This window comes from Lactuca sativa, chromosome 9 (assembly GCF_002870075.4).
Source record: "Lactuca sativa cultivar Salinas chromosome 9, Lsat_Salinas_v11, whole genome shotgun sequence".
NCBI lineage: Eukaryota > Viridiplantae > Streptophyta > Magnoliopsida > Asterales > Asteraceae > Lactuca > Lactuca sativa.
The window spans coordinates 4,310,245-4,325,807 of NC_056631.2; the positions used below are offsets into that span (position 1 = coordinate 4,310,245).

Genomic DNA, 15,563 nt, shown 5'->3' on the forward strand with positions numbered 1-15,563 from the left:
ATCAAGATACCCAAGCGATACAATTACCCAATATCTACCAGACATGGCCAAAGTTAGCATATCCACAAACATCTGAAGGATTACTGACCACCTCCTCTTGTGATACCTCGACCACCCTGAGACCATGATGTAACACCTCATTCCGATCCCAATGACAGTCCAAACCCTTGGAACGAAACTCCATCGCCCAGTTTCTGCAAACGTTGCACTGGATCCGACCCTGCTGGCCTCTCAAGTGCTGATCCAAACTCTTGGGTCTCCGCCCGAGACCCTCCAATGAATTCACCTGACCTGAACCTCTCTTATTGAGGTACCCCTAATCAATCTTCCATCCTCAGCTGTGTGATCCATATCATTCAAGGTCTCACACCCTGATCTACTTACTAGTTCAATCGTTGCGGATACACAGCAACAACTGAAGCAATCTATGCTCTAAACCGGGCTACAAACTATCCCTGAGACTTGGTCTCCAATCCCGAATGTGCAATAGATCGCACAATCCTTTCCGCCTGATCCATGATGAATTCAAATTTCTAGCAGTCCTTCCACTAACTGGATCACCACCGGAGTCGGGACCAAACCCTGGTCCTACCCATGTGCGCTCATCCTCATTCTGCGAAGCAACTATCCCCTATATCCAATCATAACCAAGAATCCTCCTCCCCATGATTCTTAGATTCTCCAAGACTTTTCCCGATTCGAGTATGGACCTTGTGCTTTCAGTAGTACGGGCCCAATACTACCTTCCACACCTATCCATACTTTCCTCCGGAATCATCCTGAATACTCTAAGTCACCTATTCCCATGATGTACTGAATGTCTGCTAAACAACAATACAACATCCACCGAAGCACCTCCTAGGCTCCCCCTAGGTTTCCAACCTACCCAGTCCCCAGCTGCTGAAAGATTCCCAATATTGTCAACCAGCTACCTTATGAATATAGCCACATGCAACAGAGATCAGATAATCCTTTGAGTAACAGGAGTAATCCTAGAACGGTTAGACTCGGATGAGAGTTGCGCAATAGGGCCAAATCCATCACTCTGAGATTATCCGGCCTGTGCCACATGTGACCTAACATATTCACTTATTAGCTAGCTCACATTGCTAGAAGTCCTACAAAGCACAAAGAAAGTAACATTCGGACAACGTAAAAAATAATCAACATGTTCCAATCAAATAATTCTATCTATACATACAATTCACAATCAGGTGAATCCTGTTACTAATCTCATCCTAGGCTCACCCTGGGGTAATCTCCGAACCACAAACTATCATAGAACATTTGGCCCACATACCACAACCCATGTTTTCCACATCTACCCTCGCTATCGGCTGTCTTATGCATGCAAATTATACACAGAACAAGACCTAATAGACTGTCGAATAATAGACTCTACCCTAGGACCACAACTAGACGAGGAACATGAAATAAGGCCAAGTCAATTATTCAAAGGCTATAAGATCCTAACCATATACAATTTTGAAAGCATACACATAATAATTACAAATACTAATTATCATTCTCATTCCAGCATGGCATCCAATATTCTCACGCCTACAAGCACCATATATCATGCCAACCTATTGATGATTACTCAGCACTAGCATGCAAGTCTACCAGCTCATACAACATATACAAACATCTCCCCTAGCCCTAACTAGCATGCGATTCATAGGTTCCTAATCGAATCATAGCAGATAACAAGTGTAGGTATTTTGGGGAAACATACTTGAGCTCGACTGATTGCATGCACCACACCCTTTATTGTCTTAGAAATTCTTTACATAAAACATTTTCTTTTGAAAGCTTTTGAAAACTTTACAGATCTTCAGTTTGAGTTCAGACACAACTGAAGGTATCTCCGAATCCCTCAAACCAAGGCTCTGATACCAACTTGTAATGACCCAAAAACCAAGGGTAAAAAATTCATTTGTAATATAACTAAAACATAGATGCCATTTATTTCAAACATTCTAGATCATCGTTAAGTAAATCATTTATTAGAGTTTATCCCAAAATCATTCATTGCGGAAATCATAGGTGTGTGCACCGCAATCAATCCAAGCTCTTCTTTTCCAAATTGATGATACCTGAAACCAAAGATATATACCATAAGCACAAAGCTTAGTGAGTCCCGCAGAGCATACCCACACACAATCCACATAACACAAAACATATTAGCTATAAAAGCTATCTCTACCGCATACCACATAACAATTAGCTATAAATGCTACCTCTACCTCATATCACATATCAATTAGCTATCAAGCTATCTCTACCATTAGCCACAAGGGCTATCTCTACCGTTAGCCGCAAGGCTATCTCTACCATTAGCCAGAAGGCTACCTCTACCATTAGCCACACAGGCTATCTCTACCGCATATCATGCATACATACATATCACACACCTCTACATAACAAGCATACCAATTATCATAAAATGGGCGGGCCTTAGTGCCTTAGACCCATTGGTATGGTGAGAAGACTCACCTCTTGACTGTTGAACTGATAAGCTAAAATCAGATATATCCCATACGTTGCTCCTTCCCAACTACCCATAATCATCAGGTAAGTAACTTGACACAAACCCATAAATACCCTCAGGTCAACCCTGGTCAAAGTCTATGTTTGTAGTCAAGGTCAACAGTCCATATTGACCTTTACTCGTCAAGTACAATTAGCCACTCGTCGGGTTCCTTGCTTGACTCGTCAACTCGCCGATTCACCCGAGAGACTCGTCGAGTTCTTTGATGTTCACAGCCGTAAACTTCCAACCGAACATCCTTGACCGTGAACCCTTGGCTGTGAACGAGAAAACCCTTCCGACTCGCCGAGTCACAAGAGCGACTCGACGAGTTCCCACATATTCGGCCCTTTCCAGTGGGAATTAAGGTACCAAACTTCAGATCTATATTCTCATAGTGATAATACCATGTAAAGTTGCCAACTTTACGTTCATACTAAGTATCATAATGCCAAAACCACATCAACAAGCTTCGTACAAGTCCCTAATGCATGAATAAGAATTAGGGTGCACAAAGGAGACAACTTTATGACATTTGGGACCTAAGAAGGTCCATATCTGGAACCATATCCTTGTGATAGGTCCAGATCCAAACTTGGTTCCATTTCCTCAAGGATGGCCATAATTTTCCAAAAGAAATCTAAGAGCTTAAAGCTTTAAGGTAATTAATAGATTAATACCTCAATAAGGTGCCCAACACGAAATAGATACTCGATTTAGTGCTCTTCCCTTGATACTTCCTCTTCAAGCTTGAAATCCTCCCCAAAATCCCAAAGACAAGCTCCCAAATGCTCTCTCTCTTCACACGCAAAAGGTTTGCGGCTGAGAACAACTTATAGGGTGTAAAATGGAAGGCTATAAGGCAGCTAATGATGTTTATATAAGGGGCAAACCATAAAATTAGGGTTTTCTCCCTACAACACTGACTCGCCGAGTCGATCCCGATCCGTGACCACGATTAAATGCCTCCACTCGACGATTTGGACTGCCAACTCGCTGAGTCCATGCACCGTAACCCTAAAAATTTAACCAAACCGAATAATACCTGGATCAGATGTTACATATTGAATGCTTCCATTGCCTTAATCTAGTATATAGTTGCATAAAAAACCCAACAATATCTACATTAAAGCATATACAGTCTGGAACAATATACTGCATAGATTCTTCGATACATTACTATTTCCTTCCACTAGAAACTTCACTTGAAAAAATATGTGTACATACTCATTTTTTTAGATAACGATAACCATCAAAGAACACTACTTGTGGACGAATTGGGGAACAAAGACACAAAAATGCTGCATGTAGCTTGTGGATGAACAAAGAACACAAATACCCTATTTTAACCACTCCGGAATGGTTGTACATTCAGAAATACACTTTTCAGTCTGGAAAATACAGACGTCAGATTCCAGTTCCGAATCCTACTAACCATCACCAACTCTGTAATGAACATAAATACTCTGGAGTATCGTATTCTGGAAAACATAATCCGAAATCCATTTTGTTAGTCCGGAACGTATGATTATCAGATTCCGGACCTGATACCTACCAACCACCCTAACTCCGGAATGAATGTAACTATTATGGAATGCGATATTCCGGAGGAAGTAGTCATTTAAAAGAAAAATTATAAGGTGGTTATTACTATTAAAATACTCGTTTGTATGGGTTAAATGAGTTAATTCCCCTTTTTATGGTACACATTAAGTTAGTTATGTTTTTTACTTTGTACACGTATGACCATTAAATGTAATAGTCATATCTTTACAAAATAAAAAATATAAATAACTAAATATATAAAAAATAAACATAAATGACTAAGGTGTTGTTTGTTTTTCTTAAAAAACCTCTTCAAAACTCTTATTGCTGCGCGACGCAGTACACGCGCAACACTTTTTGTCCCGCAACAGTTTGTTTTTCGGAAGTATTCGGGGCTTAAAACCTCTGACCATGTGCTTCTTGGGGAAGCACTTGTTGTGCCTCTTCCCACCCCTTCAAACCTAAACATAAAAAATCCAATCCAAAAAAACAACCCCCCCCCCCCCCCCCCCCCCCTTTTTTTTTTTTCCAAAAATCTAACAACATTGTTGTGTTGTTTTTAAATAAGTGTCCATGAAGTATATTTAATATTACGTTTATGGTCCTTTACTTATATACTATATTTTATTTTCATCCCTTTAACATTTAATACATTAAATTTATATCTCTTTAACTGTTTTCTCCCATTTGATTTACATAAGTTAATTCATTTTAATATTTTTTTTAATTAGTTTATTTTAAACTTTTAATGTCTGTAGCAGTCTGCAAATATTAATAAAATCAAACATGCTTCTTATTACAGTCTGCAACAGTTTGATCCATCTCTTCTACTAAAGAGGTTTGCAGAGGTGGTCCGCAGAGTTTTTGAATTTTTGCTTCGAAAAAACAAACAACACCTAAATATATACACGATCTAAATTATATTACCCATCTATACTCTTTGGTTTCAGTATATTTAAAGTGTAACTTTTATCAATATTTATATGAAGGTATTTGGGAGTGCTTTTTAATCTCAAAAGTGTTTTTGGGAAAAGTCCTTATTGATTTATAGAATTTTGGAAAATGAGTTTTTAAAAATACTTGGATTAACTTTTATGGTGGAAAAAACTAAAAAATTAATAAGTTGATTTTAAAAAATAAAAGTGTTTGACTTAGGTCAAATGAACAAAAAAACCACTAAGTCACCAAAAAACCCAAAATTTACCACCTTTTGAAACTATCATTTTTTGTCTAGTCAAAAAATCATTTCAAACAAGCGAAACATTTTTTAGCTTATTGTTTTTTTTAAAAAACCAATAAACTAACAAGTAAGCACTCCCAAACACCCTATAAAAGACATACAAAGGATAAAACAAAATATCAAGAAAAATTTCATTATTTTGGAAAAATTTATTAAAAAATCCAAAAAACTTTTATTTTTCTAATAGATTAGCCCAAAAAAGGATAATCAAACCCACGACACCCACGACCTCCCTCTCTGAAAACACACCGATTACCAATTAGGCCACAACAAATCTCTATACTAATAAAAGAGTAGCTCTTTTGCCATGTGTCACCATATTAGACATTTTAATTAATGTGTTGCCACTTGTCAATCTATTAGTTTTTCATTTTAAATTTATTAGACCTCCTCATTAATGTGATTCTATTTTAAATTTTAAATTATTGTTTTCATTAATTCACAAATAAAAAATATCTAATATATATTAAAAATTAATTTTATATATTTATTTGAATCAATGATTATAATTTCACATAACTAATAAAAAATATCTCTTAAATTAATGATTTATTTAAAATAATTTATTAATAATTTTGAGTTTTTATTATAAAAGTTTGATTAATTTTATAACCGTGATTTCCACGGGTTATAAACTAGTTAATGATACAATACGTTAACTATTGAATATAGTCAAACGTTAGAAAAAGTTTTCTTTGCAAGTCCATTTTTCTAACCCTAGTGGAAGCTGATGTGACATGCCCACATCAACATGGACATATTACCTGTTTAGATTATCAAAAAGGGACCAAAGTAAAAAAGTTTCCCGTTTTCTTAGCTTTTTCTAATAAAAAAAATATTGAGACGTTTTTGTATTTAAAAAAAAATGAGATTTTTTTAAAGATTTTCCAAAAAAAAAAAAATACAAACAATATTTCCTTTCCTAATCTGAACGAATAATTTTAAGGAAAATACAAAAAGGTCTTTCTCCCTTCCCTCCCTTTCTAGAACACTGTTTGACTGATCGTCCTTGTATGTGCGAGAATAGTCGATTCATAGCAGAAGCCATGTCGATTTCTGTCCATCTTATTGTTCTTTCTCTTCTTCTGGTGATCGGAAGCTATGATGATGATGTACAGTTCTTCGTATACGGCGTGGTTGATGAATATCGAAGAGATGATTTTCCGGCTGAATTCGTTTTTGGTTCCGGCACTTCCGCTTATCAGGTATGTGCTCTTAATTTCTTCGTTGAAGTGTCTGTAGAGCCGAATTGGAGCTAACTATGTGTGATAAGGTTGAAGGAGCAGTGCTGGAAGATGGTAGGAGTTTCAGCATTTGGGACACCTTCGCTCATTCAGGTAATATAAGAAGGAATTTAGCTCGGATAACGCATGATTTTCGATCGATACCAAAATTGAGTTGAATGGTTTTGTGTTTTCCTCCATCTTATTCTGTGAACCGACTGAATTTTGGGGTTGTTTGGATGTCACTTTTCAAAATGGTTACTGTACATAAAAACTAGAATACGATAATCATCTTATCGAAGCAGTCTCGCAACTTAGGGATTTTCTTTAAATCTGATTATATTGTCCCCCCAAACCATATAAAATCAGGACCAGTCCAAACAGTCCCTTATATGTGCTTTGTGTTTGACAAAGAATTTGTCCGCTCAATACTGCTGCTCTCGAGTTACACTATGTAATTTCTTATGTAATATCATAAAGGGTTCCCCTGGTTATTCATTTATATAATATCAAATGCCTTGCTTACTTGCAAAAATGAATGCATGATTCAGTCTAAAGCATTTAATGAATTAGCTAGTTTCTATGACAAGAGACATCGATTTTGTTTGATCTGCCTTGATATTTATAATCCTGATAGTTGGTTTTGATGGAAGTGACATCAACAATGGCTGGTTTGGGAAATTCAAGGCTTTACCATCTTGGATATGTTTCTGAACCAAGTGTCCTGTATTTAGGTTGTCTCACATTAAAATCTTTATGTTGAGTGCACTTAGGATGCCATTGCTGGTGTGCAGTTTTACCCAAATGCAAGATAATATGTTGTTAGGGAGTTGAAGGTTTCTTGAAAATTCATTTCAGAGCGTACGCTTTCCATGTGATAATTCAATGTTTGCTAAGGAGGGTGTTATTTTTATATTTTATTTGACTCCAAAATCTCAGGCTACTACAATGGAGCAAATGGAGACGTAGCATGTGATGGGTACCATAAATACAAGGTAACCATACATGATACATACCACAATCCACGACTCGTCTTTTTAATTAGCATAAGGCTTCAATTAAGAAGCGTTTATTACAACATGTTCAAGCAGATGCTGTCTTCATACATAATGTTTTACATTAGTAGCAAGAATAGTTTAATACTATGAATTTGAGTTCGATTAGGTAGTCATCCTGCATGTGGATGTTGCAGGAAGACATTCAACTTATGGTAGACACAGGTTTGGAAGCATATAGATTTTCCATCTCTTGGTCCAGACTCATCCCAAGTATGTATATATGTTGTCTACTCAATAGTATAATGATAAACACTTGAGTGCTTGTAGCCTTGCTTATAATGCATAGTCTTATTTTAAGCAGATGGAAGAGGATCCGTGAATGCAAAGGGCTTACAGTTCTACAACGATTTCATCAACAGGCTCATCGCCCATGGTTAAATATAACTGAGTTATTTGGTCACCTGTTGTTTGTGTTTATTAAAATGTCAGTGCTTTGGCATCAAGAAATACAAGTTGAATCATATCTAACTAACTAAACAATGCCTAAAAAGGTTGATTTACTCGTTCTTCACCCAATAAGATGTGACCTCTGATTTTTGGTAATGCTGATTATATTATGCAGGAATACAGCCACATGTCACATTACATCATACGGATCTACCACAGATACTTGAAGACGAATATGGAGGATGGCTTAGTAGAAAATCAGTGTAGGTTAATTTCTAACAAAAACTAAAACTAAAACTAGTGCTGCATGTGTTGCTAAGGTTCATGATATTTGTAAATGCATGCAGGAAAGACTTTGTGGCATATGCTGATGTTTGCTTCAGAGAATTTGGTGATAGGGTTTTGCACTGGACTAGTTTTAATGAAGCCAATGTGTTTGCTTTAGGTGGTTATGATATGGGGTTTTCACCTCCTGGACGTTGTTCTTCCCCATTTGGGTTTTTCATTAATTGCAGCAGAGGTGACTCCACCTCTGAGCCATACCTTGCAGCTCACCATTTGCTTCTTGCACATGCATCAGCTGTCAGACTATACCGGGAAAAATACAAGGTAATTAAAACTCTGATTTTTCCGATTGAAGCTTTCTGCTCATCTTCAATGGAACTTGATTGAAGATCCTAACATTAACTTTCTAATATATATATGTATGTATGTATGGGTGATGATGATGATGCAGGCCATACAGCATGGTTTTGTTGGAATAAATGTGTTGTCGTATTGGTTTGAACCTTATACAAACACAACGGAAGATGTGGAAGCTACACAAAGAGCTAATGACTTCTATTTGGGCTGGTGAGTGATGAGAAAATCCCTACTAGTATTTGAATCGAAGTAATTTCCGTTTGATTTTTGTTTTCAGGTTTTTGAATCCTTTGGTGAATGGGGACTACCCAGAAATAGTGAAGAAGAATGCAGGCAACCGAATTCCAACTTTTACCAAACTTGAATCAGAGAGAATCAAGGGTTCGTTTGATTTCTTTGGCATAAACCATTATAACAATTTCTATGTGAAGGACAACCCTAGCAGTCTTGAAACCAACATCAGGGATGTTAACGGAGACATGGCAGCAACCCTTATATGTACGTATATATTCACTTACCCCCCGATAAATATGAACATAAAATAGATAATACTGACATGAATATGAATATGAATATGATGATGTGGTTTTTTTTTTTTAAATTTTATTTTCAGTTTCAGACGGTGTAAGTGAACCCCTGCCAACTCAGGTTTGAATGCTTAAACCATCTGTTTTGCTTATTATCCATCCTCCTCTAGTGGTGATTTTTTTTTTTAAATCTCAGTTCCCGGTGACTCCATCAGGTCTCCAGAACCTCCTTAACTATCTCAAGGAAGAATATGGAAATCCTCCAATCTACATCCATGAAAATGGTATAATAATGTATATGTATATCCAGAAATCAAACAATATGACTGTATGATATCAACATATTAATCATGTTTTGTGACAGGCCAAGTACAAGCACGTAATGGGACATTGATGGACACTGCAAGGGTAGAATACTTGCATGCATATATTGGTGCTTTGTTGGATGCAGTAAGGTAGGTTAGGGCTAGCCACACAATCTTCTTTTAAGATACATATACATAATGATGAATTCCCATTTGTTATGAGTGATTCTTTTTCTCGTGTATGATATGACATGGCACATGGGAACAGGAATGGATCAAACACAAGGGGATATTTTGCTTGGTCCTTGTTGGATCTGTTTGAGTTGTTGGGTGGGTATGACATTGGATATGGTCTGTATTATGTTGACCTTGATGACAAGGAGTTGACACGATATCCCAAGCTCTCTGCACATTGGTACGCCAATTTCTTGAAAGGAAACAACATAATCCCAAACTTGAACCTAATAAAACACTCTTTTGTTTCTTCACATTAGCTTTTTCAGTCTGTTATGTGTGTACTGTCCACTCTTCATCTTCACAAACAATTACTTATAAATTAGTATAACTTCTAAGTAACGTTTTATCTTTGATACAACATTTTTCAAAAGATGCATTGCTACCTACATCATGTCTAGTGCTTGAGTCCTTCTTCCTAAAATTAGCTAGTACAAGGAAGCGGATATATGCTTAGTTGTTTCAATCTTGAAACTGATCTTATACGTCTGTGATTCAAAATCTTGGATATGTTACCTAATCTCTCTATTATATATTTTGCCACTAGCTTTCCATTCTTTATTTAATTTGCTAGTTTCTTGGTTGTCATGTTCACCAATTACCAATCGTTTATTTTTTGTTCAACAAATCTTGACCTTTTTGAGGTTTGTATGCCTCATTGCGGAGGTTTATCTTTTGAAACAATTATGGAATGTTTATATATATATATATATATATATATATATATATATATATATATATATATATATATATATATATATATATATATATATATATATATTGATGGCCTATTTGATGTTTTTTATTTTGTTTGAAAAATTGGTTGTCTTCTCTTTTCAAACAAAAGTTCTCTTGTTGGTATTGTTGGTGTTATTTTTTTTTTCTGAATGTAGGATTTGGAATTCTTTATTCAATAGTAAATTTTAATGGCCTTTTCTGAATGTTATTTTTTTTTTTATTTTTTTATTTTTTTTCGATTGTAGGATTTTTCTATCATCTTGTTTGTAAAATTTCATCATACTCCATTCAGTAGTTGGTTTGTTTGTTGTAGAATATTATGATTTTATTCAGTATACAAGTTTTGGTTCAGGTTATGTATTATTGTTATATATTTCATGTTTGCTAATAAAGTTAAGATAATTGTTTGATTTTTGGTCGTTTTGCTTATATTTCATATAATTGGGCTTTTGTAATATGTATTAAAAGAAAAATAGGTTGGAGATGTCTCCTAGAGTTATAAAATCTGGGTTTTTAACAAATTGTAAGTCTGTTTATAGATTTGGCCTTTGTGGTTTGTTTTTTATATGAGTGTTCACAGTGGGTTTGCATTTTCAAAGCTTATAAATACTATGGTTTAAAGGATTTCATGACTTCAAGTCATGGTTATCCAAAAATAGTCCGAAAAAAAAATCCATTACAAAAGAAGCTATATTAACCAGTTCAAGATTACAAGATCAAAACATAAGCTTTACATTTTCCATCTATCTACTTCCAAAAAGCACTTCAGACATAAGTCTTTATAGCTTTTTTTTTTTAACAAAATAATAATATCTTCATTTCATAATTAAATAGTTTTGTAAATTTTATTACGTTTAGTAACGTTGTTTATTTGTTATTTTTTCTATTTATTTAAGATTTTATTGTATGACATACCTTTAATGGTAAGGAAAATAAAGAATTTCTTTTATTAATGATTATAATTATAATTAGACAAAAAAGGAATTTTTTTTTGCTTATAATCTGACAAAATAGGAAAAAAAAAGATACTATACCTAATTGTTTGGTGTAGTGGGTGATCCTGTGTGAGTGGTGAGTGTGTGCTTTGATTTTTCATATGAGACCCATTTTTTTTTTCTTTTTCATCTCCTAGACTCCTACCATACCATAGTACAATGTATCTCCAAAATAAATCTCGATCGCAGTGTTAGCTAAGATTATCGATTCATCACTTGCGGTGGTAGAAACCATGTCGAATCATGTCTATCTTCATGTTGTTTCTATTCTTTTGGTGGTGGTCGGAAACTATAATTATGTCAGAGTTTTCGTCTATGGTGTGGTTGATGAATACGGAAGAGATGATTTTCCCGCTGAATTCGTTTTTGGTTCCGGAACTTCTGCTTATCAGGTATTTGCTTGCTCGTAATTCATATCTTCGTCTGAAGTCTGGAAAGTTGATTTGGAGGTAACTTTAACTGTGTCTGTGTGTGATAAGGTTGAAGGAGCAGTGCTGGAAGATGGAAGAAGTTTCAGCATTTGGGACACCTTCGCCCACTCAGGTACGTAATACAAGTAGAAATTTCAGTGGCCATTCACCTGACTCGTTGGATTTTGGGGTCAGTGTCAAAACTGAAAATTTTGGGTGTTTCGATGTAAGTTTTCATTGTGAATTTTCAAACTAGAATAAGATAATGATCCGATTAAAGTTAGGTCGTTAGCTCCTGTTACAACTCAGCACCTGATATGGATCAGTTTTTCAAGCTCCAAAATTCTTTAAACCAGAATTTGATTCTTCCTTTGGAGGTGAGTTCCAAACACAATATATATATATATATATATATATATATATATATATATATATATATATATATATATATATATATATATATATATATATATATATATATATATATTTTTTTATCGACGCTCTAGTTTATTCGAGAGTTATTGGTAAATTTTGCTATAAAAGTATTGAGTTTGTTACCATTCGGTATTAAAAGTTTAAATTTGATTATTAAAATGCAATAATAATTTGATTATTAAAATTCATCTTTCAAACTGTGCAAGGCTTTCAAAGCCTTAAGTGGGTCCACATGTATACACACAATTATTATTGCATTATAATAATCAAATTACAAAATCATTGAAAAGGTTAAATGCCTACTATTTCTTGATTGTTCTATATTATAATATTTACTTCTATGTTAAATTAAACGTAGTCTTCCACGGATAGTATTGCAGTGATATGGATAGTTATTGCAAAAGCTTATGTGACAAATTTGAAAGACAAATAGTCTTCCACGGATTAGGATGACCTTAGCCATTGAAACAAACCATAGCATGTTATGGGTCTACGTGGCATGCTCAATAGGCTAATTTTAACTACACCCGTTCATGTGGTGCTGATAAGGAATTCACATAATTTTTTCTAAAAAAAACGTTTTATTATTATTATTATTATTAATAATTTGAATTGAGAAATGAACAATGGACTTCTGGGTTTAAGATTTTGGCAACAACATTTTTATATAGGTTTTGTCCTTATAGTTTTTGGGTTTCATATTTTGACCACATAACAATTTTGTATATTTGCAGATTTTGTCCCTAAAATTTTTAAGTTTAAAACATTGGCCACGAGGCATTTGTATGTTGGCAGATTTAGTCCCTATGTAAAAAATAAATTACAAAAATTATCCCCGTAATTTATAGAAAATGTCCATTTGCAGTTTTTTTTTCATTAACGGTCCATATGTTTAAAATTTTTGTATGTTGGCAGGTTTGGCCCTGTGTAGAAAATAAATTACAAAAACTGTCCCTGTAATTTACAAAAAATGTCCCTATGTTGTTTTTTTTACAGAAACGCTACATGTGCTTAAAAAATTACAAAATTGGTCCCTATCTGGTAACTAGTAACTGAATGTGGACATTTTGTCAGAAATCAAAATCACAAAAGTCCTTGGACTATAACTGTAATGTATCCGAAAAAAAAGAATACACCATGACTAGGGTTTGGTTTATTAAGATAGTTTAGGAGATGGCATGCAGCATGAAAATGAGGAATTCTTGGCTTAGACATAAATTGGGACAACCTTTGAACAACAAAAGAAATGTCTAGCCTAGTAATCTTTAAGTATAGCATTCGTCCAACAAGTCTTTGATACTGATATGTATCACTAAACTCTTCTCCATTATATGTACTTAATGAAGAATATGGATCCATAGGAGTGGCTGTTGACTTTGCAGCTAGAAGACCAACATCTTCGATTAGTTGTAAGTCATAAGTCCCTTCCATAGGAGTCCCAAGTTCAAATCCTAGGAGCTACTGATCAGGGGTTAGCATATATAAATTTATCACTCACCTTTAGATATTTAGGGTCTTACCGCTTTACGCTCCTATATATTGATTAGCGAGAAGGATATCGATTCATGGGAAATTATCACAATAACAATGATCTATTTCACATATCTTGTACCTATTACTCTAAATAAAATCTCTTGAACTTCAAGTACCATTGCCATGGTACTAGCTTTAATCCATACAGACTTTTATCTAAAATACCATAAAGGCCGAGCCCAAAAGTCATTATAGTGACGATCATGTCCATTTAGCAATCATCAAACTCCACAACTCAAATTTTAGGTTGGGTATCACATTGTTGATGTTGTTAGGGAGTTGAAGATCAGAAATCTATTTCAAAGTGTACACTTTATATGGGGTTATGAAGGACTAATTTTGGATATGATTCTTGCTCCAAAATTTCAGGTTTCTATAGCGGTGCAAATGGAGACATAGCATGTGATGGGTATCATAAATACAAGGTACACACCCTAGCTAGGATTTCAATCAAGAACAGTTGAATACAACATGTTTAAGTGCAACTTTAATAGTTTCCTAGAGTCTGACTGCATGTGGATGTTGCAGGAAGACATTCAACTTATGGCAGACACAGGTTTGGAAGCATATAGATTTTCCATCTCTTGGTCCAGACTCGTCCCAAGTATGTATATATGTTGTCTACTCAATAGTATAATGATAAAAACTTCAGTGTAACTCCACTTGTAGTCTTTATTATTCATGGTCTTAATTTTTGTAGATGGAAGAGGATCTGTCAATGTAAAGGGCTTACAATTCTACAACGATTTCATCAATAGGCTTATCACCCATGGTTAGATACATATATTACTACCGCATATATAATACAAGTTAAATAGCTAACTAACCAAACAATGTGTAAAAATTAAGGTTGATAATTAATTTGTTCTTCGCCCAACAAAATGTAATCTCTAATTTTCGACAATTCTGATTATGCAGGAATACAGCCACATGTTACATTACATCATGATGATCTACCACAGATACTTGAAGATGAATATGGAGGATGGATTAGTAGAAAATCAGTGTACATTTCTTTCTAGCTAAAACTGTGGTTCCATAACCCCCTATGAATATGATGTTTATGGAACTAGTTCTCCTTGTAGGATATGATTTAACATGCTTTACCATTTGTAAATGCAGGAAAGACTACGTTGCGTATGCTGATGTTTGCTTCAGAGAATTTGGTGATAGGGTTTTGCATTGGACTACCATTAATGAAGCCAATGTGTATGCTTTAGGTGGTTATGATGTGGGTTTCTTACCTCCTGGACGTTGTTCTTCCCCATTTGGTTACATTAACTGTAGCAGAGGCGACTCTACTACTGAGCCATACCTTGCAGCTCACCATATGCTTCTGGCACATGCATCAACTGTGAAATTGTACCGTGAAAAATACAAGGTTATTTAAAATTCTGGTCTTTCCATGATTTGATGCATTCAATATACCATCCATCCATCCATATGTTCTTACCTTTGTCTTCAAGAAACATTCACGACAATGACACTATCTTTCTTGATGGAAGATCCTAACATCAACTTTCTTTGTTGAAGAACTCTCTCTCTCTATTATATATCTTCCTTTGTCGAAAAAAGAAAGAAAGAAACATTCACTAATATGGGTGATGATGATGCAGGCCATGCAACATGGTTTTGTTGGATTAAATGTCTTTGCGTATTGGTTTGAACCTTATACAAACACAACGGAAGATGTCAAAGCTACACAAAGAGCCCATGACTTCTATTTGGGCTGGTGAGTTATTATAAAATCCCTACTAGTAT

At 34.9% G+C, this 15,563-nt stretch overlaps 2 protein-coding genes across 8 annotated transcripts in view; both read left to right on the forward strand.

The window, feature by feature from the left end:
* Nucleotides 1-6,256: 6,256 nt before the first annotated feature.
* LOC111920522 (beta-glucosidase 11) lies at nucleotides 6,257-11,224 on the forward strand. 3 transcript variants are annotated; one of them, XM_023916103.3, is made up of 14 exons: nucleotides 6,257-6,520; nucleotides 6,589-6,652; nucleotides 7,478-7,533; nucleotides 7,731-7,806; nucleotides 7,895-7,969; nucleotides 8,159-8,246; nucleotides 8,331-8,592; nucleotides 8,720-8,835; nucleotides 8,903-9,123; nucleotides 9,239-9,273; nucleotides 9,349-9,436; nucleotides 9,517-9,607; nucleotides 9,726-9,872; nucleotides 10,675-11,224. In XM_023916103.3, exons 1-14 carry the CDS (start codon nucleotides 6,329-6,331, stop codon nucleotides 10,697-10,699), a joined length of 1,536 nt encoding a protein of 511 aa, XP_023771871.1. In that variant the 5' UTR covers nucleotides 6,257-6,328; the 3' UTR covers nucleotides 10,700-11,224. The 3 variants fall into 3 exon arrangements, with proteins under 3 accessions (XP_023771871.1, XP_023771869.1, XP_023771873.1); XM_023916101.3 differs by lacking the exon at nucleotides 10,675-11,224 and having other exon boundaries at nucleotides 6,258-6,520; nucleotides 9,726-10,064; XM_023916105.3 differs by lacking the exon at nucleotides 10,675-11,224 and having other exon boundaries at nucleotides 6,258-6,520; nucleotides 7,898-7,969; nucleotides 9,726-10,064.
* Nucleotides 11,225-11,357: 133 nt separating this feature from the next.
* Nucleotides 11,358-15,563, forward strand: part of LOC128125847 (beta-glucosidase 11-like) — a 32,511-nt gene continuing 28,305 nt past the window's right edge. For 4 of the 5 annotated variants that reach the window (XM_052767519.1, XM_052767521.1, XM_052767520.1 and 1 more), the window contains exons 1-8: nucleotides 11,358-11,816; nucleotides 11,904-11,967; nucleotides 14,172-14,227; nucleotides 14,331-14,406; nucleotides 14,503-14,574; nucleotides 14,721-14,808; nucleotides 14,925-15,183; nucleotides 15,419-15,534. In XM_052767519.1, coding sequence (XP_052623479.1) covers nucleotides 11,658-11,816; nucleotides 11,904-11,967; nucleotides 14,172-14,227; nucleotides 14,331-14,406; nucleotides 14,503-14,574; nucleotides 14,721-14,808; nucleotides 14,925-15,183; nucleotides 15,419-15,534 — 890 coding nt within the window. In that variant the 5' untranslated portion in view covers nucleotides 11,358-11,657. Of the gene's footprint in view, nucleotides 11,817-11,903; nucleotides 11,968-12,118; nucleotides 12,212-14,171; nucleotides 14,228-14,330; nucleotides 14,407-14,502; nucleotides 14,575-14,720; nucleotides 14,809-14,924; nucleotides 15,184-15,418; nucleotides 15,535-15,563 lie in introns of all 5 variants that reach the window. The other variant, XM_052767522.1, reaches the window with a different exon arrangement.

What these genes read in the sequence shown, in the direction of transcription:
- LOC111920522 (XM_023916101.3), top strand. Translation starts at nt 6,329, where the DNA reads ATGTGCGAGAATAGTCGATTCATAGCAGAAGCCATGTCGATTTCTGTC. An exon ending in ATGGGTACCATAAATACAAG is followed by an intron (nt 7,534 to 7,730) that starts GTAACCATACAT and finishes TGGATGTTGCAG; the next exon opens with GAAGACATTCAACTTATGGT. An exon ending in AATCTACATCCATGAAAATG is followed by an intron (nt 9,437 to 9,516) that starts GTATAATAATGT and finishes GTTTTGTGACAG; the next exon opens with GCCAAGTACAAGCACGTAAT.